General features: G+C 37.5%; 1 protein-coding gene across 6 annotated transcripts in view; it reads left to right on the forward strand.

Moving 5' to 3' along the window:
* Nucleotides 1-25,441, forward strand: part of FANCC (FA complementation group C) — a 303,623-nt gene that overhangs the window by 166,070 nt on the left and 112,112 nt on the right. The window contains exon 1 of one of the 6 annotated variants that reach the window (XM_043927166.1): nt 19,107-19,353. The exons of the other annotated variants lie outside the window; for them this stretch is intronic. Coding sequence (XP_043783101.1) covers nt 19,288-19,353 — 66 coding nt within the window. The 5' untranslated portion in view covers nt 19,107-19,287. Of the gene's footprint in view, nt 1-19,106; nt 19,354-25,441 lie in introns of those variants that run through there. 6 annotated transcript variants of the gene reach the window in all.

Raw genomic sequence — 25,441 nt, forward strand, 5'->3', positions numbered from 1 at the left:
CATTGCAGATGATGACTGCAGCCATGAAATTAAAGACGCTTGCTCCTTGGAAGAAAAGTTATGACCAACCCAGATAGCATATTAAAAAGCAGAGACATTACTTTGCTGACAAAGGTCCATCTAGTCAAAGCTATGGTTTTTCCAGTAGTCATGTATGGATGTGAGAGTTGGACTATAAAGAAAACTGAGCACTGAAGAATTGATGCTTTTGAACTGTGGTGTTGGGGAAGACTCTTGAGAGTCCCTTGGACTGCAAGGAGATCCAACCAGCCCATCCTAAAGGAGGTCAGTCCTGAATAGTCATTGGAAGGACTGATGCTAAAGCTGAAACTCCAATACTTTGGCCACCTGATGCAAAGAACTGGCTCATTTGAAAAGACCCTGATGCTGGGAAAGATGGAAGACGGGAGGAAAGGGAGACAGCAGAGGATGAGATGGTTGGATGGCATCACCGACTCAATGGACATGAGTTTGAGCAAACTCCAGGAGTTTGTGATGGACAGGGAGGCCTGGCATGGTGTAGTCCAGGGGGTCACAAAGAGTCAGACACAACTGGGCAACTGAACTGAACATACTGATTTAGTTATAAATAATACATAATGTAATTTTTATGTTTGAATTTCATATAAATATGATGATGTGTTATTCTGCTACTTGCTCAATGTTATGTATATTTTGAGGTTCATATATGTAGCTGTAGAACATTCATCTTCACTACTGTATAGTGTTTTCCTTACTCTAGGTTTTTGCTGTTACGAACAGTGTGGCTCTGAATATTTCTATACATACCTCCTGGTGTACATGTGCTAGAGTTTCTCTGAGTATATGTCTAGAAACAGACATTTCAGGTTCTAATTTTCATCTGTCTGCTGGCAGAAAGCAGTCCAGCATGGAAGTGCATTGTTGCAGTAGGCCAGGCAAAGGATTTTGGGGACTTGAACCAGAATGGTTACCAGGTGGTTAAAGGAAGCAGAGGTACTCAGATTTGGTTTCAGAATTAACAGGTGTTGATATTGTGTTTCATAAAATGGGGGACCATACAAGGAAGATGGGGCATCAAGGATGACTCTCAGGCCCCAACAAAGACACTGCCATCACACTCAGGAGAAGCCCAGCTGCCCCAGGCTCCTGCTCCAGCCTCTCAGGTCCCTCTCCGACTCTGGTAGGGCAGTGACAACTACTGCGAATAGGAAAAGCCCCTGTTTGCACCTACTCTGGCTGTCACCCCTGCAACTCCAGCCTGAAGGGACATGTGGCTCATGCTCAGATCAAATACAGACCTCCCACCAAAGCCACTGGGCGCATACAGACTGGAGAGAAGAGAGTCATATTTTAAAAGAAAGAAAAAAAGAAAAAACGCTAATGAAACAGATAATTTACTTGATAAATAGTAAAACAAACAAAACCAGAAATAGCTTTTTTTAAAAAAGGAATAGGAAAAAAAAAAATAGACAAATTTCCAAAAAGTAAAAACAAAATATAAATTCCATATATATGCGTTAGTATACTTTATTGGTGTTTTTCTTTCTGGCTTACTTCACTCTGTATAATGGGCTCCAGTTTCATCCACCTCATTAGAACTGATTCAAATGAATTCTTTTTAATGGCTGAGTAATATTCCATGGTGTATATGTACCACAGCTTTCTTATCCATTCGTCTGCTGATGGGCATCTAGGTTGCTTCCATGTCCTGGCTATTATAAACAGTGCTGCGATGAACATTGGGGTACACGTGTCTCTTTCAGATCTGGTTTCCTCAGTGTGTATGCCCTGGAGTGGGATTGCTGGGTCATATGGCAGTTCTATTTCCAGTTTTTTTAAGGGATCTCCACACTGTTCTCCATAGCGGCTGTACTAGTTTGCATTCCCACCAACAGTGTAAGAGGGTTCCCTTTTCTCCACACCCTCTCCAGCATTTATTGCTTGTAGACTTTTGGATAGCAGCCATCCTGACTGGTGTGCAATGGTACCTCATTGAGGTTTTGATTTGCATTTCTCTGATAATGAGTGATGTTGAGCATCTTTTCATGCATTTGTTAGCCATCTGTATGTCTTCTTTGGAGAAATGTCTGTTTAGATCTTTGCCCCATTTTTTGATTTGGTCAAGGCGAGGGTGGGATGATCTGAGAGAACAGCATCAAAACATGTTTATTATCAAGTGTGAAACAGATCGCCAGTCCAGGTGGGATGCATGAGACAAGTGCTCGGGGCTGGTGCACTGGGATGACCCAGAGGAATGGGATTCGGGGGGGGAACATATGTAAATCCATGGTAGATTCATGTCAATGTATGGCAAAAACCACTACAATATTGTAAAGTAATTAGTCTCCAACTAATAAAAATAATTGGGAAAAAATAAATAAATAAAGTCATAGCTGAAGAATATAATAACTGAGAGGGAGAATATACTGGAAAGAATTAGCAGCATATTAGGTGTTAAAGAAAAACTCATAAGCTATTTGGAAACTAAGATAATGGGAATCACTCAATCAGAACAGCAAAAAGAAAAGTAATTTTTTTTTTTTTAAAGAAAGGATAGTTTAAGGGACCTTTGAGACAATGTTAAGTGTATGAACATTTGCATTATAGGGATCCCAGCAGGAGGAGAGAGAGGGAAAAAAGTGTATCTGATGAAATTATGGCTGAAAACTTCTTGAACCTGAAGAAAGAGACAGATATCCAAGTAGAGGAAGCACAAAGAGAGTCTCAAACAAGATGAATCCAAAAAGATCCAAAATAAGACATACCGTATTTAATAATAAAATGGCAAAGTTAAAGATAAAGAGAGAAATTTAAAAGCAGCAAGAAGAAAAGAGAGCCACATACAAGGAAACCCCCTATAAGGTTGTTAGCTGATTTTTCAGCAGAAATTGCAGGCCTGAAAGGAGTGACAGTGATACATTTTGAGTGCTGAAAGGCAAAAACCTACAACCTAAGACATTTTACCCAGCAAGGTTATCTTGCGGTATACTGCAAGGAGAGAGAAAGAGCTTCTCAAATAAGCAAAAACTAAGGGTTCATCAGTTGTCAACTGACCTTGTAAGAAGTGTTAAAGGGTCTTCTCTAAATGGAAAAGAAAACAAAGATGACTCCTAAGATTTTAAATAGTGGTGCTGTTTACTAAAATGGAGACTTCTCCCAATAGAGAAGATTTTTAAATTTAGTTTTATTTTCATTTCATCCATGGATATTTCTTTTTTAAGTTTTAATATCTCATTAGCCACCACCACTAAATATCATTGTGCTTGCCTGAAGACTGTACTGTTGTTTCCCATATGCTGCTTTGGATTTGCTTTAAGCATCAGTAAGAACTAAATGGTTTGGAATTATATGTGATGACATTGAATAAGGATAAAGGAGGGTCTCTTAGGAATATTCTGAGATTTGGACTTGATATCTCTTGTGTACACCCAGTTCTGAGTTGTGTTGGTGGACCTTGTTAGTTGGATAAGTTTCATATATGTGAGGTATGATCCTGTTAAGGTCTTTTGTCCATATTTAAGTAATTTATTTAAATGCAGTGACATTTGGAGGTAAAAAGTTATGGCTTATCTGTTAAAGGAAAGTAGGAAATAAGGGCCTTGCTAAATGAGATCAAGTCTGAAGCTGTGTGTTGGAATCTAGGCCCTACTGCTGATGACCTGTGTATTAATTTCCTATTACTCTTTTAACAAATTACCAAAGATTTGGTGGCTTAAACAATATGTTTTTATCTTACTGGGAAGTCAGAGGTCCAAATGGGTCTCAGTTTAGTTCAGTTCAGTCGTTCAGTCGTGTCCGACTCTTTGCGACCCCATGAGCTGCAGCACACCAGGCCTGCCTGCCCATTACCAACTCCTGGAGCCTACCCAAACTCATGTCCATCGAGTCAGTGATGCCATTCAACCATCTCATCCTCTGTCGTTCCCTTTTCCTCCTGACCTCAATCTTTCCCAGCATCAGGGTCTTTTCAAATGAGTCAGCTCTTTGCATCAGGTGGCCAAAGTATTGGAGTTTCAGCTTCGACATCTCACTGGTTTAAAATCAGGTGTCAACAGAGCTGCATTCCTTTTAGAGATTCTAGGAGAGGATCCATCTCCTTGTCTCTTCCAGCTTCTAGATGCTACCCATATTCCTTGACTTGTGGTCCCTTCCTCCTTCTTCAGAACCAGCAAGTCCTTCTCAGACTCCATGTCTCTGGTTCTTCCTTTGTGACTCCTTCTTCTACCTTCAAGGACACTTATGATTAAACTGAGCCTGAGTAGATTATCCAGAATAATCTCCCTATTTTAAAATCAGCTGATTAGCAATTTAAATTCCATCTGCCACCTTAATTCTCTTTTGCTGTGTAAAATAACATGCTTACAATTTCCAGGGACTAGGACATGTTTGTGTGTGCATATGCACACCTACCACAAATTTAGTGTCCACAGGCCAGTCACATGGGCAATTTGAGCAGCTTTTTGATCTATGAAACTAATAATGATAATAATGCCACCACCCACCTGTGTGATTTGGACACACAGTTGTAGGGGGTTTTGGAGGACTTTAAAGAGTAAACAATTTGCAAATGTTGCAAGTGTAATTTTTGTTACAATTTGTACTGAGACCAATATATAATACAAAAAGACCCTTAAAGGCTCATAATCCATTTTAATCTTGTGTTTGTGTTTCCATAAATCAGGCACTTTTAAGGAGATTTGTATGAATTTTAGTGTATTCTGTATAATGTATGTAAGTGAAATATTTAACATATGTATGGTATTTCCCTGGTGGTCCAGTAGCTAACTAAGACCCTGTTCTCCTAATGCCGGGGGCCTGGACTTGATCCCTGGTCAGGGAACTAGGGGATATGCCACAACTGAGAATTCGCATGCCACAACTAAAGATCCTGCATTCTGCGTTCCCATTCTTTTTAGAACCTGCATGCCACAAAGATTGAAGATCCAGTGTACCACAACTAAGATCTGGTGCAGCCAAATATTTTTTGAAAAATATGTGTTACATGGATGCTAATCCCTATTTTCTAACCAGGCCAGGGACAAATAACTTTATGGGCCCAAGACCTCTGGCTCTAAAATTGAAAACGCCTTAAACTCGAAATTGTATCAGGTTAAAAAAAAAAGAAGAAAACTGCCTTCATATAAAATAGCAGTAAAGTAGTAAAGAATATATATGGGTGACTTTTCTCTTAAAAGGCCTATGGATTAGCAGAAGTCATTTAAAGAGTCTACTACTTTCCTGTCCTTTGCCTCCTCCCTGAATCTCTTGCCTTCTTAAGGAGTTTACTAGAAGATGGAGATTAAGAGCCAGACCAAAATGCTACAGCCAGAGCCATTCATGTCATATTCATAAATATAGTCTAATCAGTATTAGTAAAATTCTAAAATAAACACCAAAGAGGAACTCTTAAACAATCTGAGGCCTTTAACTCAAATACATAACTTTATAAACTTAAATATATATTTTTGTTTTCCCTTTCCTTGGAACTAAGTAAAATTTAAGTTAAACCTCTAAACATAAACTACTTTATGATTGTAAGGTTAATTCATGGCTTACACAGCTTTGTGTCATTTTTTATCTTTGTAGCATTTTGCTATATAATGAGGTAGGTTGGAGTGGGTCTCAGGAAGGTTGTGAGAGAGACACTTAGGATCGTTCCTTCTCTCTGCCCCATCAGTGAGTAGCGGAGCCATCTGCCATTCACGGGAACATACATCCAGGGTAGCAATGGGAAATGATGTCTCCTGGAGGCTAGTACAGTTCAAAATTGGTTTTCTCTGTCTTAGTCTTGTGGTTTGGGGGGTTTTATGGCTTTTTGAGGTATGTTTGGGAGAGAAGGAGCCTCATTCCTTGCTTAACCTATGCGAATAATTTTCAAGGACTTTGATCACTGAGAAGAAAAAAATGAGACTGTCATCTGTCCTCCAGATGAAAGGCTCATTTTGGCAGGAGCGTTATAGAGATGGGTCACGATTTTTTGGTTGTTTTGATTTTATGCCTCTATAAAGGATCTTTTAAAAAATTCTGATGGTTATTTTGTTTTCTTTTATTCTTTCGGTTTCCCTCCTATTTAGTGATAAAAGCCATGGCCAGCTGTCTGTGTGAGCTCGCTCATGCATTCCTCCCAGGGCAGGGGCTCTGAAGTAGACAGGTTTAGGTGAAGGTTTGGAGGTCTTTCTTACTTGTCTTTGGGCCAGTCCTGCCTGCCAATTTCTGGTTGAGCTGATCTTTTTTTAAAAAGACCTTAAAGAAAAACCCAACTTCATATTATCCTGGCTTCTACAAAAAAGGCCTGCTATGCCTGAATGACAGCTTCTTCAGCAAGGTGGGAGGGTAGGATTGGGGGAAGTTGGTTCAACAGCCAGGATCTGTAGCATTCCCATTCATTTAGTTCACATTCTTTTTCTGAATGCCTGTTCTGGGTGTTCTGACTGACTTTTTCATATTACCTGAGATAATATTCCTTGAAAAGTATGTCTTTAAAGCCACATTACCCTTGGGGGAAAAATTAGAATGGAAAGCACATATTTTATAGACAACAAGTTTAGGGGTAAATAGACTTGCAGAATTTTACAACTGTTGTATTCCTTGGTATTCTCTCTTGTGTGTGATCACTGGAGAGATGTGAGGGTGAATTGTTCCCTGGTATATGTTTAACCTACATTTTAGCTACTTATTAAGGGGGTCTAACTTGGGCTATATATCTTCTTTAAGAGGATTGAAGGGAATTTGGAGTGGCATATCTGTTTTCATTGTAGCTTTAGATGTATGGTAAGTTAAACCGTTTTTGTGAAAGTTGAAAGTGTAATATTAAAAGTATCCAGTTTTCTAGCCATTTGTGCACATTAAAAATAACTTGCTATTCATGTTCAGTGGTTTTCCTATTAGACAGTGTAGGGGACTTGCCACAACACATGCAAAAGATTATAAAAAGACTGCAAATTTAATAATTACAGCATGGCACAAACCATGCTGGCAGACACTGGAGTACAGCGCCCTCTTTAATCACAGTGCTTCCCATAGTGTGGGTGGTCACGGTCCACAGACATCTCAGCCCAGACCCCTTATGAGAGGACTGGGAAGCAGAGCACAAGTAAACAGTGTCTCACAGGCTTTTCAGGATTTTCATTTCTTTTAGGTTGCTTTTCCACTTTTTCTCCTCAAATCTGCTCCTTTTAAATTTTTGTTGCTTAGATTGTTCACTTTTCTCAGATGAAACCTTATTGCATATGCTTTTGCTTTCTTTGTTCAGTTTTTTTTTTTTTTTTTTGGCAACATAATAAAGTATAGTTTTAACACTTTAAAGTTCTATGTCAGTCCAGAAGCTGAAAATGACTAGTAGCATGTTGTGATCATTACAAGTTAGCAGTTTCTTACAGTAAGCCCTGTAAAGTTGCATTTAATCAATTTATTTTCTAATTTCATTTTTGAAAACATCTAACTTTTGTCCCTTTTTTCCTTTGATGTTTGTTTGACTGAAAGGAAATTTGAATCGTTTGCAAAGATTTTCTTCCTCATTCAAAAACATTGTGCTTGCTGCCCTATTTTGTTATTTAGTAATCTATTTTCCCTTTTTATAAGCTTTTATTGTCCTGGTCCTTAATGTTTATGAATATCGATGAAAGAAGCAAGTGATGGAAATGCAAAGTTGCTAGTTTTTGTCCATTCATGAGAATTAATGGAATTTACTGAAACTCTTAGTCAGTTTCTCTAGGGAGGAGCTAAGTAATAAGTGTGTACAAATGGTTATTTATTATCTGAAGCTTTAACATTTTCTCTCTGAGAGGGTGATTTTTAAAAGACTTGGAAAAATGTAAATATAGATATGTTACTAAAAGAGAAGTTAATGTTACAGATGTGTACCCTTATGTCCTCTCACCTCTCTTGTCTTAAAATTATGGACAGTCTGTTCCTAGTCTTCATATATAAAATTATAGGCAGCCTGTTCCTAGTCTTCATATACAAAATTATAGGCAAACTGTTTCTAGTTGTTAATTTTTTAAATAAAATCATACCATTTCAGTTGATATATTAGCATACATGATTAACTAATATAAAGAAAGTATGTAAAAGAAAATAATTTTCAGTCATATTTCATAAGATATAGTCCCTAATAAAGTCACATTATATTGTATTTCTTTTCCATAAACTGATTATAAATAAGTTGCCTGTGATTATAATTTATAATGACATTGTCAAAACCAGCTTAAAGAGAAAATAGAGTGATTATATGTTTTGAAAGAAATGAGTTTCTTTTAAATCATACCTGTAAAAAAAAACAAACCAATAGTCTACATAGATCTTTGGAGAATTTTATTGTTGTTCATGAAAGCATTTAAAAAATACTTTAGTCATTTTTATTTATGATAAAGCAAATCTAATTCTCTGTTCTAATGCTACTTGCCAAGCTTTAGATCACAACGGCTTAATTTAAGAAAAAAAAAATTGCTGGCTAATCCCCTTTGGTATTTTGAAGCTATTTTGGGCACCCTTTGTTCTATGGTACATTACAGTCTGTTTATGGGGAGCCATCGGGTGTTTGATGTGGGACCCTCTGGCAGAGAGGATTGGAACTTGAGAGTCTGGGTGCAACTGGGACAAGTTAAGGATGCTGAATTTAACTTTCTTTTGGATTTGTCTTTCATCTATAAATTGAAGGATTACTTTAATTTTAAATGGAGTAGGGGTAAGGCAGGTTGGTTTTGGTTTTAGAAATTACCATTTAGAGTTTAGTAACAATATCAAAAGCAGAGATGTTGACATTTTTTCAGTTAATAATACTGGCTAAGATACATTCATGACTGAGTGCTCCATCTTCCTTTTCCTGAGCTTCCTGATAGTTCCCAAAATTTGCCTTAAGACACCAGGGTAAACCCTCCTTCATAGGACATGTGCCTTAGAGTCATAAATGTCTCATTTCAGGCTCTTGTGTGGTTCCTCACTGCCTGAGTCCAGAAGAGGTTCCGCAGACCTGTTTTCAGAGCATTTCCCCAGTTACGATTATGCTGATATCCTCATGACAGAGATTCATGGGTTTATATGGATGTAGCCCCTTGAATTTCTTTCATAGAAAAGATATCTAACAATATAATATAGAAAAGTAATAAGAAGACTGAAAGATATTGTTCTGTATGTTATTTATTTTTTTTTGGTTTCTTGAGTGAAATTAAGGCATAACTACATTACATTAATTTAAATTACTTTTCTTAAAACTCATTTCCTTTCCTGGCCTATAAAGAGCACATTAGCATATACCTATGTGGTATTTATATGCACCTAGTGGTACTTAAGTCCTGTATCCCCCTCACCTCACCCAAAGTGTAAATATTCACCTTTGTGTTTTGTGTCATTGGTTAGCAGTATGGTTCAAGGAAATTGGGATCTCTAAGATCCTTCCAGGAAGCCTGCCGTATCCTTCCTTTTCCAATTATGTATCTTTGTGATGCTGGATTTCCTTTATAAATAGAACCAAAACAACATGTCACAACAGACTGAATGCAGCAATAGACATGAGAACACAGTTGTCTTCTATTGTCAGACATTAAAGAAATTTGCCCCCAAAATGTAAAACCATGCACTCTAACTCAAAACTTTTTTATTTTGAGAAGTACAGTTTTTGTCATAAATAATACTAACATGTAAATGGTTTATTATTATCTCTAGTGAATTAATAGATAATACTGTAAATTTTTCCGAAATTTAATTACTAATATAGTAAATAGTGTATAGAAAATCTATATAAACAGAATTTCTTTGGGATCCTAAGATAAGAAAATTTAATAATTGTTATTATAGATATTGAAACTGTTTCAGGTTCTCAAATCAGTCTTCCATTGGCTTCTCAGAGAATCTGATCCAATTGAGCCTATAAAATATTTAAAAATAGCCCACAGGTGTGAGGTTTTAATGAAATGTCTCCTTTACATTTTCATGATGTTTTCATAATTTGTCTTTTTATAAATGAAGTATCTATCAAGCAAACTGACAGTGACCTCTTATAAATTTAAGGAGCCTGTAGAGTTATGATCACTTTTACTTATTTAATTGATATGCTTTGAAGTTTGGCCTAATCTCCCATCTGCATCTTAATACATGACTTATAATAAACATTGTAGATTGTCATCATTCATATGTGACTCTTATGGTAATCATAGCATCCACAGCAATTTTAATAAGCATAGAATGCCTTGATCTTAAGTGTACTTAGGATGTTTCTAACCACATTTGCATCCGTTACCTAACTTTTCTTGTTCTTCAATTGATTTCCAGTTTGGGAAAGAAGAAGAAAAAGTAATCGACAAAATAACCATTACTTTGCCTTTATTCTTATCTTAAATCTTTCTTTGAATTGAAGTATAATAGCTGTACAATATTATATAAGTTACAGGTGTACAATGTAGTGATTCACAACTTTTAAAGATTTACTCCTTTTATAGGTATTATAAAATATTGGCTATATTCCCCATCTTATTGGGCTTTCATGGTGGCTCAGACAGTAAAGAATCCACCTGCATTGCAGGAGACTTGGGTTTGATCCCTGGGTTGGGAAGATTCCCTGGAGGAGGGCATGGCAACCCACTCCAATATAAGTTTAAAGGTTATACTCCATTTATGGTTATGATAAAATATTGGCTATATTCCCCATCTTATACTATACAATATACCACTGTAGCTTATTTTATACCTAATAGTTTTTACCTCTTACTCCCCTGTCCCTATGTTCCTTCTCCCCCTTCCCTTCTCCCCTCTGGTAATCACTAGTTGGTTCTCTATATCTGTTGAGTTTGCTTCTTTTTTGTTATATTCATGAATTTGCATTATTTTTTAGATTCCATGTATAAATGATATCATACAATATTTGTCTTTCTCTGTCTGACATATTTCACTTAGCATAATGCCCTCCAAGTTCATCCATGTTGCTGCAAATTGCAAAATTTTGTTTTTTTTTTTTGGCTGAGTAGTATTCCATTGCACACCCCATCTTCTTTATCCATTTCTCTGTTGATTGACACTTGGGTTGCTTCCATGTCTTTGCAGTTTCAAGCACTGCTGCTTGTAAACACTGGGGTGCATGCAACTTTTTGCATTAGTGGTTTGTGTGTTTTTTTCAAGTATATACTCAGAAATGGAATTACTGGGTCATATGGTAGTTCTGAGGTTTTCTGAGAAACCTCCATACTTTCTCCACAGTGGCCACAACAATTTACATTCCGGCCAACATTGTATGAGGGTTCTCTTTCTTCCATATCCTTGCCAACATGTGTTATTTGTGTTCTTTGTGATGATAACTATTCTGACATGTGTGAGGTGATATTTCATTATGCTTTTGGTTTGCATTTCCCTGATGACTAGTGATATTGATCATTTTCTTCATGTGCCTGTTGGCTATCTGTTCATTTCCTCTTTGGAAAAATGTGTATTCGATTCTTTTGCCCATTTTTTAATCAGGTTGTTACCTTGTTTAATTTTGAATTTTACAAGCTATGTATATATGTTGAATAATAATCTCTTATTGATCATTTACAAATTTTTCTCACATTCAGTAAATTGTCTTTTCATTTTGTCGGTGGTTTCTTTTGCTTTACAAAAGCTTTTAAGTTTAATTAGGTCCCATTTGTTTATTTTTGCTTTTATTTCCTTTAAGAGATGAATCCAGAGAAATATTGATACAATTTATGTTAAAGAATGTTCTGCCTATGTTTTTGTCTAAGAATTTTATAGCATCTGGTCTTACATTTAGGTCTTTAATCCATTTTGAGTTTATTTTCATATATGGTATTAGTGAAATGACAGTCATTCAGTTGTGTCCAACTCTGTGACCCCATGGACTATACAGTCCATGGAATTCTCTAGGCCAGAATACTGGAGTGGGTGGCCTTTCCTTTCTCCAGGGGATCTTCCCAACCCAAGGATCAAACCCAGGTCTCCCACATTGCGGACAGGTTTTTTACCATCTAAGCCACCAGGGAACCCCATATGGTATTAGAGAAAGCTCTAGTTTCATTATTTTACATGTACCTATGCAGTTTTCAAAGCACCACTTATCGAATAGGCTGTCTTTTCTCCTTTGTGTTTCCTTGCCTGCTTTGTTGTAGATTAAATGACCATAAGTGTGTGGGCTGTCTGTCCCATTCTGTTGGTCTGTGTGTGAGCTTTTGTGCTAGTACCATTATGTTTTGATTACTGTAGTTTTTAAGTATAGTCTGAAGTCAGGAAGCTTGATTCCTCTACCTTTGTTTTTCTTTCTCAAGACTATTTTGATTATTCAGAGTCTTTTGTGTTTCCATACAAATTTTAAAATTATTTGTTCTAATTCTGTGAAAAATGTCTGGTGTTTTGTTAGGAATTGCAGTGACTCTGTAGATTGCCTTGAGTAGTACAGTCATTTTAATGACATTGATTCTTCCAGTTGAAGAGCATGGTATATCTTTCCATCTATTTTTTGCCTTTAATTTCTTTCATGAGTTTCTTATGGTTTTCTGAGTATGGGTCTTTTGTCTCCTTAGGTAGGTTTATTTCTGGTATTTTATTTTTGATGCAGTGGTAAATGGGATTATTTCCTCTATTTCTCTGATAGTTCATTGTTTGTGTATAGAGATGCAACAGATTTCTGTTTATTAATTTTGTATTCTACAACTTTACAGATTTGATTGATGAGATCTAATAGTTTTCTGGTGGCATCTTTAGGATTTTCTGCGTACAGTATCATGTTATCTGCAAATTGCCAGTTTTACTTCTTCCTTTCCAATTTGGAACTCTTTCATTTCTTCTTAAGGCTAGGACTTCCAAAACTGTGTTGAATAAAAGTGGCAAGAATGGGCATCTTTGTCTTGTTCCTGATCTCAGCAGACATAATTTCAGCTTTTCACCATTGAGTATAATGTTAGCTGTGGGCTTGTCATATGTGGCCTTTATTATGTTGAGTTATGTTCCTTCTATGCCCACTGTGTGGAGAATTTTTATCATAAATGGGTGCTGAATTTTATCAAAAGCTTTTTTGTGTCTTTTGAGATAATCATATGGGTTTTATTCTTCAATATGTTAATCTAGTGTATCACATCGATTGTTTTGCGGTACTAAAAATCCTTGAATCCTTGGGATAAATCCCACTTGATCATGGTACATGGTTGTTTTAATGTATTATTGGATTCAGTTTGCTAATATTTTGTTTAGCATTTTTGCATCTATGCTCATCAGTGATATTGGGCTGTAATTTTCTTTTTTAAATTTTTTTGGAATTTATTTACTTTTACTTGGAGGATAATTGCTTTATAATATTGTGTTGGTTCCTGCCATATATCAACATGAATTAGCCATAGATGTTATTTTCTATTTTTGTCATATCTTTGTCTGGTTTGGTATCAGGGTGATGAAGGTATTAATTGAGTTTGGAAGAGTTACTTCCTCTGAAATTATTTGGAAATAGTTTAAGAAGGATAGATGTTAACCCTTTTCTAAATGTACGGTAGAATTCACCTGTGAAGCCATCTGGTCCTGGACTTTTGTTTGTTAGAAGTTTTTAAATTACTGATTCAATTTCATTACTAGTAATTGGTCTGTTCATATTTTCTATTTCTTCCTGGTTCAGGCTTGGGAGATTGTGCCTTTTTAAGAATTTGTCCTTTCCTTTTGGTTGTCCTTTTTATTGGCATATAGTTGCACATAGTCATCTCTTATGATTCTTTGTATTTCTGTGGTGTTGGTTTTAAGTTCTCCTTTTTTGTTTCTGATTTTATTGGTTTGGGCCCCTACCCTCTTTTTCTTGATGAATCTGGCTATTGATTTTGTTTATCTTTTCAGTGAACCAGCTTTTAGTTTCACCAATCTTTTCTCTTGTTTTCTTAGTCTCTATTTTATTTGTTTCTGCTCTGATCTGTGTCATTTCTTTCCTTCTACTAACTTTGGGTTTTGTATGTTCTTATTTCTCTAGTTCCTCTATTTTTTTATATTTTAAAAAAATTTTATTGGAGTGTAGTTGATTTACAATGTTGTATTTGATTCAGGTGTACAACATGGTGAGTCAGTTAACACACATGCATGTATCTAGTCTTCAGATTCTTTTTTCATTTAGGCCATTACAGTGTATTGAGTAGAATTCCCTATGCCATATAGTAGGTCCTTATTAGCTATCTATTTTATATATATATGTATATGTGTATATGTCAATCCCACTCTCCCAATTGATCCCTCCCCCGCTTACCTCCTAGTAACCATAAGTTTGACTCTACTTCTGTTTTGTAAAGAAGTTCATTTGTCCTCTTTTTTTTTTTAGATTTCACATATAAGTAATATCATATATTTACTCTCTAGAAAGTGGACATAAAGTGAACCTACCTGGACATAATAAGGGCCATATAAAAGAAACCCACAGCAAACACCATTCTTCATGATAAAAAGCTGAAACCATATATTGTGTTGCTCTGTTTGACTTACTTCACTCAGTATGATAATCTCTAATTCCTTTCGATATAAGGTTGGGTTGTTTACTTGAGATTTTTCTTGTTTCCTGAGGTGAACTTGTATAACTATAAAGTTCCCTCTTAGAACCACTTTTGCTGTGTCCCATTGGTTTTAGATTGTCAAATTTTCATTTTCATTTGTCTGTCTTACCTTAAATCTTCTATTTTTAGTTTATCTTGCTTTGTAACTAATCTCTTAGAATGTGGTGTTTCTATGTGGTATTTACTATGGAGTAAACTCCTATATTGAAAATGGATTCATATAAGATTTGATCCAGTTCCTTTGTCTCTACTTAGAATTATCTTAAATCTTTGGAACAAGTTATTGCTTATCTTCTATGTATCTCCAGAAGCATGGAGTATTCCTTGGCAATTTTTGGCTGAGTTGATTCACAGATCAGTGTAGGAAGTTGTCTAACTTCTGACCTCTGCTGGGAGAGCTGGCTCTTTCTTAAAACTGGACTCTCTCCCTTTACACATTGTCCTCTCTACTTCTGCTGGGGGAGTTTCCCTAGCCCGCCTCACAGCCAGCAACACCTCGGAAGTCTTCCACTTAGTCTCTAGTCACATGGATTAGGGAGGAAGTTTTCCTCTTCTGAGGTTAATGCAGCAATTTTATATATTTGGCATTGTAAGTGATTTGCATGATATTGCAAATCTTATTATATCTTGAGTCCTGCCAAATACATATTAATTGATTTTTTTTCAATTTTCTTCTTGAGATTATAGTACTAAAGAAGCATCTCCCTTCTGTATTACATGGGTACAGCTGTAAATGCTTTCTTTAAGTAAGCAAAACGTGTGTATCTTATTGTAGAAAAGGTATTTATTATAGGAAAGCAAAAGGTGTGTATCTTATAGAAAGTAATGCAATGTCATAATCTGAGGTTTGGAGTATTTAAAGGACTTCTGACTTTGGTTCTGGAAATATTTTTAAACTTGGAAACCTTTTAAACCTGCTATTACCTATCACAGATCACAGATCTACCAATCAGCAGATTAAAATTATATCTGCTGCTAAGTAGGTGGCCTTCTGTGTCTTGGCTAGGATGACAGTGTGGTGTTTCTTACGCATAAAGAAAGAAATTTAAATCACTAGGTGCTAAACCAACAGATTTCATTGTGGATTATTTAAGAACTATTGTAGTTTTTGTTACATAGTGGAATAAATGGTTTTTTTCCACAATTTCGTTTACGTAGAATCTGTCTGCATTCCTTCATCTTTTTTTTTTTTTCCCTGAAAAAAGAAATAGCAATTTTATTAGTGGGTTGCTTTGAAGAAAATGCATAGAGAAGGAGGGAACTGGATTGGACCTGTGATTACTTTTCATGAGTGTGGATAAGCGTAGACTTCAGGGCTCACCAGGACTTTAGTCTTTGGCTTTTTTTTTTTCTTAACATTTCCAAGGGTTTTGTTAGTGACTTTCAAATGGAACTTCAGATCTTGGATCAGTTCCATGAAAAGTTGTGTGGTCTTAGCCACAGTAGCAGCATAGTTTATTTTTCCTTTACTAGTTTCACAGAGGTTAACTGAGCTGGAATTGATGAGAGACTAGCAGTGCAAGGGTATGTGTTTGTGTGTGTTAAGTGTAATAAAAATTGCTTTAGCAGAATTAACATTTGCCTGTTGCTTAAAAAGGAAGCAAATAAAATGATTATAAAATGGTTAATGTTACATTATTTAAAGCTTTTAAAATGATCTCTTATTAATTGTATTTTTATATTGCTTAGTACCAGATTGCATTGTGTGGATTTGCTTTCTTGTTAGGAGATGTACTTCAATTTCCAGCAAAGTACAATTTTAATCAACCTGTTCTAGAGAATATATTTTGATTGTTTAAATCTAAAAGAACATATGACTGTGTTAATGATTGAGAAAATCTTATTCTTAGTTCAAATAAATATCATGAAATTAAAATAGGTGCTTTTTATTACTTATGTTTTTAAGAAAAAAATGATCTACCATTTATGTGTGATCTGCTTTTTACACATGTAAGTTATTTGAGGAATAGTGAATTTCTAAGGAAAATAAAACTATATTAATACTAATTAAGTAATAATTAACTAATTAATAATTAATAAAAGTATATTAATACTTTGGATTTCATTCTGTTTAGTAGATTTCAAGCCCAATCCACATGTAGCTCACTTAATTCTCACAACAACCTCGTGATGTCACAGGGCAGATACAGTTATCTCTGTCATAGATGAGATGAGACCCATAAAACATTTGCCTGAAACTTCCCATTTGGCAAATAAACTACTACAGTGAACATCTTGCTGCTCTCCTGTGAAAGTGAAACAGCCACACTGGCTTATGGTTAGACCTCCTTTGTATTTTACGTGTGGATGAAAAGCAGTAGTAGTACTGTTTATAATGCACACCTCCTGACCACATACAAAATACCACCTACTTTGAAATAATGTCTTATCTCATTTAATCCTTCAACAACCTCCCTATTTTGTATTTGAGAAAACTAAGGTAAAGGGAGATTAAGTATCTTTTCTAAGGCTGTAAAGCCATTGAGTGGTGGGCACCAATTTGAACCCCAGAAGTTTCAGGTTTCCTAAGTGCTAGCCTACATTAGCTTGCAATAGTGATTTCATCTGCACCAGTTTTAAAACTCCAAGTATTCACTAGTTGTTCTAATAGCGTCTTTTTGCATATGCCTGTAATCTTAGAGATTTGACAATGAAAATTTAGAAATGAGAGGTTTTATTCTTTAGATTTACACCAAAAGACAGAGAAAACATTTGTAAATGTTAAATATCTATTACTCTCAGTAGATATGCCAACTAGTATAAGAGCAAGACCAATGTTTGCTGAAAAAGAAGACTCATATGAGCTGTGAAAAATTTTACCTGATATGTGTCCTTTCTCTTATATAGAAGATTCTTAATAATGTAAGACTTTGAGGGGGAAGTAAAGTATGGAAGAGTCTCTTCCAAGCAAGAGAGTCAGTGTTCCAAGGTGAATATGCACCTTTCAAAACCCTGGAAGGATTCACAGCTGTAAACACTCATTTTTGAAATAGAAACCTGGGGCCTCTAATGGTGTTTTTCTCTCTGTTCTTCCCCTCAGTCATTTGCCAGATGGAATGCCTGTGTGTACCAGGCTCTACCTATTCTGTGCTGAGCATACAGTGGTACTCAAACTGACCCAGGTCCTGCCCTGTGGAGCACATTTCCAGGGGACAGACTGCCATCAGTTATTGCTCACTTAGACCAAGGGACCATGCCTGTGAGAAGGGGTGGGCCAGTAACATCATGGCAAAAGGACATGAAGTGCTGTTGGCTGGAGCTGACACCTAAAGAGGGATTAGCAGTTTCATAGGTTAAGAGCAGAGGGAAGGGGATACAGGAAACTGGCAACATGTAATGAGAAGGAGCATGGTGAATACAAAGGGCTGAAGGAAGCAGTGAAAGCTGCGGGGTACAAGGTGGGGCTGCAGGGCCAACCCTGGGAAGGCTTGTTTGTATCTGAGCAACAATAGGAGGGCATGCATGGGATTTTAAGGGGTGTGGGAACTTTGAAAGTGTGACCCGAGTGCAGATTGTTTTAAGGAGATGGTAAATAGGGTGATATTTTTGGATACCAGTTTCTTAGAAAAGATATTTTATAATGCCACCGTGGCCGTCCTGAAGTGAAATTCATGAATACTTTCTCTATTTTAAAGTCTATTTTCTCTGATATAAACATTGCTACTCCAGCTGTCTTTTGAATTCCATTTCCATGAATATCTTCTTTTATCCCTTCACTTTCACTCTGTATGTCTGTAGATCGGAAATGGATCTCTTGTAGAGAGCATAAATGTGGGTTTTGTTTTTGTATACATTTAACCATTCTGTGTCTTTTGGTTGGGGCACTTAATCTGTTTACACTTAATGTAATTATTGATATGTATGTTCTTTTTGGGCTTCCTAAGTGGCTCTGTGGTGAGGAATCTGCCTGCCAACACAGGAGATGGAGGTTTGATCCTTGGGTTGCGAAGATCCCCTGGAGGAGGAAATGGAAACCTCACCCCCTTCAGTATTTCTTGCCTGGAGCATCCCATAGACAGCGTAGTCTAGTGGGCTATAGTCCATAGCGTGGTAAAGAGTCAGACACGACTGAGCGACTGAGCAGGCAGGCATGCATATGTTCTTTCTGCCATTTTGTTAATTGTTTTAGACTTGCTTTTGTACATCTTTTTCTTTCCCCTTTCCTCTTTTGTTCTCTTGTGATTTGATGACTACCTTTAGTGTTGTTTGTATTCCTTTTTCTTTTTCTGTGTTGTTATCTATATAGTTTTTTGTTTTGCAGTTATGAGGTATTGGTATAGCAGTCTGTATATACATGATTGTTTTAGGTTGCTGGTATCTTAATTTCAAATACATTTTAAATATCCTGCATTTGTACTTTCCTCCTCTCAAAATTAACTGGTTTTGATATCATGTTGGTGTGTAGATAATCTCCTTCCTTTACTATATGTTTGCTTTTACTGATGAAATTTCCCATTTTGTAGTTTTCTTGTTTCTAATTGTGACCTTTTCTGCTCAGAGAAATTTATTTTGCATTTATTGCAAAGCTTATCTGATGGTGCCAAATTCTCTTAGCTTTTGCTTATCTGTGAATTTTTTTATTTTTTCATCAAATCTGAATGAGAGCCTTGCTGGGTAGAGTATTCCTGATTGGTTTTTCCCTTTCACACTTCAAATATATCTTGCCACTCTCTCTGGCCTGCAGTTTCTGCTAAAAAATCAGCTATAACCTTATGGGGATTTCCTTGTATGCTCTTTGTTGATTTTTCCCATGTTGCTTTTAATATTTTCTCTTTCTCTTTAATTTTTAATCAGTGTGATTATTATGTGTCTCAATGTGTTCCTTCTTAGGTTTATCCTGTATGTGGCTCTTTGTGCTTCCTGGACACGGGTGACTGTTTCTTTCTCATGTTAGGAAGTTTTCAGCTATTACCTCTGCAAGTATTTTCTCAGGTCCTCTCTCTCCCTCTTTTCCTTCTGGAACCTTTATAATAGGGATATTCCTGTGTTTGGCACTGTCCCAAAAGTCACTTAAACTGTCCTTATTTCTTCTCATTCTTTCTTCTGTTCTGTGGCAATGATTTCCACCACTCTGTCTTCCAGCTCACTGATCCATTCTTCTGTCTCATTTGTTATGCCACTGATTCCTTCTAGTGTATTTTTCATTTTAGTCATTGTATCCTTCAGCTGTTTGGTTGTTCTTTATATTTTCTATTTGTTAAAAGCTTCTTGCTCTGTGCATCCATTCTTTTCTCGAGTTCTTATATCATCTTTCGATTGTTACTCTGATCTCTTTCTCAGAGAGACTGTTTCCACTTCACTTAGTTGTTGTTCTGGGGTTCGTTCATCTGGAACATATTCCTTTGCAATCTCTTTTTGTTTAAATTTCTATTTGTATTTTTATATGTGTTAGGTTAGTTGTATTTCTTGACCTTGGAGATAGCCCTCTATAGGGGATGTTCTCCGTGTCCCAGCAATACACTCTCCTCTTGTCACCCAAGAGCCAGGGACCAACTGGTCCCAGGATAGTTTTTAATCTGTGTTCACAGACTTAATTCTACAGGCTGTGGGATGGTAGTTTCCTTGCTTCTGGTAGCTGCCTCCTGATGAGTGAAGTTTGTCTAGAGGCTTGTGTAGGCTTCCTGGTGGGAAGAGCCAGTGCTTGCCCCCTGGTGGTTGGAGCTGGGCCTTGGCCATCTGGTGGGCAGGGCTGTGTTAAGGGACTTGTCTAGAGGTGGTTATGTGCTCAGGAAGTCTTTAGGCAGCCTGTCTGCTGATGAATCGTGCTGTGTTACTGCCATGTTTGGCCTGAGGCATCGTAACACTGGAGCCTTTGGCTGTTGGATGAGGCCAGGTTTTGGCATTAATGACCCAAGCAAGGGTCTTGGTGTTTGCCTCCAGTAAGAGTTCCCATAGATGAATAGTCCCCCGTATGTGCGCCACCAGCTTTTATTACCCCAGAAGGAGCTGCTGCTACCCTCTCCCCACCTCCCCAGGAAACCCTTCAGAACCAGCAGGTTGGTCAACCCCAGGTTCCTGTAAAGTCACTGCTTTTTCCCTGAATCCTGGTACACTAGGGAACCTGAAAGTGCCCTTCTCGAGTGGAGTCTCTGTTGCCCCCAGTCCTGTGGAGCTCCTGCAGGCAAACCCTACTGGCCTTCAAAGTCAAATGCTTTGGGGGCTCATCTTCCCAATGCCAGGACCCTAGGATGGGGAGCCTGACATGGGGCTCAGAGCTTTCCCTCCTGTGGGGGAGCTTCTGCAATATAATTGTTCTTCAGTTTCTGGGTCCCCTACTTGAGGGGTATGGGATTTCATTATATCACAAGTACACCCCTCCTAGCACCTTGTTGTGGGTTTTTTTTTTTTTCCTTGTATATCTTTGGATATAGAATATCCTTTTTGGTAGGTTCCAGTTGTCCTTTTGATAGGGACTGGAAAGCAAAAGTAGGAAGTCAAAAGGTGCCTGGAGTAACAGGCAAGTTTGGCCTTGGAGTACAGAAGGAAGCAGGGCAAAGGCTAACACTTTTGCCAAGAGAACGCACTGGTCATAGCAACAGCCTCTTCCGACAACACAAGAGACGACTCTACACGTGGACATCACCAAATGGTCAATACTGAAATCGGATTGATTATATTCTTTGTAGCCAAAGAAGGAGAAGCTCTATCAGTCAGCAAACACAAGACCAAGAGCGGACTGTGGCTCAGATCATGAACTCCTTATTGCCAAACACAGACTTAAAGAAAGTAGGGAAAACCACTGGACCATCCAGGTGACGGAGGTTAGTGACGTTGTATAGGAGGTGATGACTAAAACCACCACCATGAGAAAGAAATGCAAAAAGGCAAAATGGTTGACTGAGGAGGCCTTACAAATAGCTGAGAAAGGAGAAAAGGAAAGATATATCCATCTGAATGCAGAGTTCCAAAGAATAGCAAGGAGAGATAAGAAAGCCTTCCTCAGTGATCAGTGCAAAGCAATAGAGGAAAACAACAGAATGGGAAAGACTAGAGATCTCTTCAAGAAAATTAGATATACCGAGGGAACAATTCATGCAACGACGGGCACAATAAAGTATGGAAACGGTATGGACCTAACAGAAGCAGAAGATATTAAGAAGAGGTGGCAAGAATACACAGAACTGTGCAAAAAAGATCTTCATGACCCAGATAATCACCATGGTGTGATCTCTCACCTAGAGCCAGACATCCTAGAATGTGAAGTCAAGTGGGCCTTAGGGAGCATCACTATGATCAAAGCTAGTAGAGGTGATGGAATTCCAGTTGAGCTATTTCAAATCCTAGAAGATGATGTTGTGAAAGTGCTGCACTCAATATGCCAGCAAATTTGGAAAACTCAGCAGCGGCCACAAGACTGGAAAAGGTCAGTTTTCATTCCAATCCCAAAGAAAGGCAATGCCGAAGAATGCTCAAACTACTGCACAATCGCACTCATCTCACATACTAGCAAAGTAACTCTCAAAATTCTCCCAGCCAGGCTTCAACAGTTCATGAGCCAAGAACTTCCAGATGTTCAAGCTGGATTTAGAAAGGGCAGAGGAATCATAGATCAAATTGCCAACATCCATTGGATCATCGAAAAAGCAAGAGAGTTCCAGAAAAACATCTACTTCTGCTTTATTGACTACTTATTCTGTTCATCTTTATTGACTACTGCAAATGGTGACTGCATCCATGAAATTAAAGGACACTTGCTCCTTGGAAGGAAAGCTGTGACAAACCTAGAAAGCATATTAAAAAGCAGAGACATCACATTGCTGGCAAATGTCCATGTAGTCAAAGCTATGGTTTTTCCAGTAATGATGTATGAATGTGAGAGTTGGACCATGAAGAAGGCCAAGTGTCCAAGAATTGATGCCTTCAAACTGTGGTGCTGGAGATGACTCTTGAGGGTTCCTTGGACAGCAAGGAGATCAGATCAGTCATTCCTAAAGGAAATCAACTCTAAAGGAAATTACCTGCTTATAGTAGGTATATTTAGTAAAGTATACACTTCCAGGTCTATCTACTTAGAATCTTTCTACTTTACATGATTATTAATATGTTTTAATGCCATTGTTTGAATCATTCATTGGAAGGATGGAAGCTGAAACTGAAGCTCCAGTACTTTCGCCACCTAATGTGAAGAGCTGACTCATTGGAAAAATCCCTGATGCTGGGAAAGATTGAGAAAAGGAGAAGAAGGGGGCGACAGAGGATGCGATGTTTGGATGGCATCACCAATTCAATGGATATGACTTTGAGCAGACTCCAGGAGGTGGTGAAGGACAAGGAAGCCTGGCATGCTGTAGCCCATAGAGCTGCAGAGTCGGACATGACCGAGCGACTCAACAGTCACAACAAAACACCCTTTAGTGTTATTCTGATGCACCGGAAATAACATCCATAGTCCCTGTTACCACAACCTATAAAACACTACATGTTTGGAATCCTGTTTCATCTCCATTCTCATTTCGTACCATTCTTCCCTCTGCTCACCACGGCCCAGGTCCACTGGCCTTCTTGGGTTTTTTTCTGTAGCACTTTCTTTCTTCATTTGCCATAAGTTTGCTGATTGCTTGACCGGGAATGCTCTTCCTTCTACAAGATCAGTCTTCAGAGTTGCCTTTCCTTACTTATCTGAAGTAAATCCACTCTCCCCCCGCCTCTCCCCCCTACTTTTTTTTTTCTAATCACAGCATCCTGATTACTTCCTCTGTAACACATGTCACTTTATTGTTTACCTCTTTATTTATTCATCTCCTCTCCCCCCTCCCCCTACTAGAGTGAAAACTCCATGAGTGCAGCAAGTGAACAGTCTTGCTCACGGCTGTGTCTTTCAAGTAAGGTACAAAATGAGTGCTCAGTAAATGAGTCTGCCAGCCACCAGGTGATGAGATGAGAGATTCTTGCTAATTGCAGTTTTTTCTTCAACTGTAGATGAGGAAAGGGGGGGCGTGGTGTGATGAGAGAGAAAGCATGAAATATTAATAATTGCTCAGGAAGTTGCCACGCAAACTGACTAGAGAAGTATAGGAGGGTTGGAAGGCCGCACCGAGCCCGTCAAGGAATGTGGTAATGAAATCAGAGTCATTGGCTCAGGTGTCTGATGTTCTTAGCAGTTCAGCTTTGCAGGCAACTGGTGAAGAGAAGTACAGAATTGAATTCACAAAGGTTTTACAGGGCATGTATCACAATACTGTAGAAAGGGGGAGGGGGCAGAGAGTTGAGGATGTGATTATTTAAGCTTGGCAAAGTATCAAACACGTGACCTGCTTATAGTAAGTATATTTAGTAAAGTATACACTTCCAGGTCTATCTACTTAGAGTCTTTCTACATTACATGATTATTGATATGTTTTAATGCCATTGTTTGAATCATTCAGATTGTTATGAACTAAAGTTCAGGCTTATTTTCTGAAGCCTTTTGATTTTGGTTTTTGGAAAGTCAACTCTATCCTCTCTCCTCTGCCCCCCAGAACTAATGAGTGAGCGTGCAAGAGGTTCTGTAAGCAAAAGTAAAAAGTGCAGACTTTGTTATGATTGGTGCTATGTTTAGAAATTCTGTGAATTGTGTCATGTCAGCATCCTGCTCATGGAGTAGGCTATGTAAACCATGGGTGTTGGGCGGTTCATTGAATGAGCAGCCTTCCTTCACGCTTTACAAACTTAACTACTGTGATTCTCCAGATTTCTGAATGTTTATTTCATAGTTAAAAAAAAAAAAAAGACTCTAAAAACACCTGGCCAGTTAAGTTTTTATTGTAGATCACTTCATTTAAACTGCAGTATGCTTTAGTCACTCAGCCATATCCAACTCTTTGCGACCCCATAGACTATAGCTCACCAGGCTCCTCTGTCCATGGGGTTTTTCAGGCAAGAATACTGGAGTGGGTTGTCATTTCCTTCTTCAATGGACATATAAATTTTAAAATGAAAAAAAGAAAAATGTTGAAAACAGAATTTTGAAGGAATAGCTACAGAAATCTGCCTGTAGTAATTTGTTTTGGCTATGGTTGTAAAAGTACAACAGGAATGGGCATAACTTTGTTCCAGTTGATGTTCAAAGGATTCAAATAATAGCATAGCTGAATGCACAGTATGCCATTGTGAAAATGTTACATATACCAAGTTTTAAGTTAAAAGAAATTACTTTTGAATTTGATTTTAAATATCATTATAACTTTGTATTTATAATATTATTTTTAAAATTATAGAGGAGTATCATACCATAATTTTGAGTATCCAGAGTGAAATGAGAAAAACATTAAGAGAAGAGACAGGGTCCCACAGATCATGCAGGGAAGGATTGTTTTTTGGGAGGTGTGAGGTACGCTTTATACAATGACAGAACAGAAGCTGCAGGAAGTAGAAATTAGTAGTAAATAATTAATCTTTAGAGAAAACAGGCTCAAACAGTTGTTTAAAACTACATGGTAAACTGGTAACAATTTTAGGGTTATAAGTGTTACTGATTGTAAAGCCTTAAAAGTACGGACACAAATAAGTACAAGGGAAAAAGAATGTTTTTTGCCTTTCACTGGGCAAGAATTTCTGCCTTCCCAGGAACTCAGCACCTTCTTCATGGGACTGAACAGTAGAGTTCTAGGCCTGTGGTTCCTCCTAACTGTGTCCTCTGCCCAAAAGCAAAAACAGCATGGGAACGGGTAGGGGGTTTGGTAGGAGGCAGGGGCAAGAGCCAATGTTAGTTTTTTATGGAAAGGACTGCATGAAAAATACACCTTTTACACATTCAGAAGCCATGGCCTCAGTAACACATGGGTGCCTTTCTGGGATCCCTGAAAAGTGGACCTTAGGGAGAGAAAGAGGAGCTTGTGTCTCTAATTTGGGGAAATTAAAAATACTTGTTTGGTTTTTTTTTTTCCTCTTTATCTGAAAATTTATTATTATTTAACAATATGCTTTTTGGTTATCTATTTTAAATACAGCAGTGTGTACATGTCAATCCCAAACTCCCG

Source organism: Cervus elaphus, chromosome 16 (genome assembly GCF_910594005.1).
Source record: "Cervus elaphus chromosome 16, mCerEla1.1, whole genome shotgun sequence".
Lineage (NCBI taxonomy): Eukaryota > Metazoa > Chordata > Mammalia > Artiodactyla > Cervidae > Cervus > Cervus elaphus.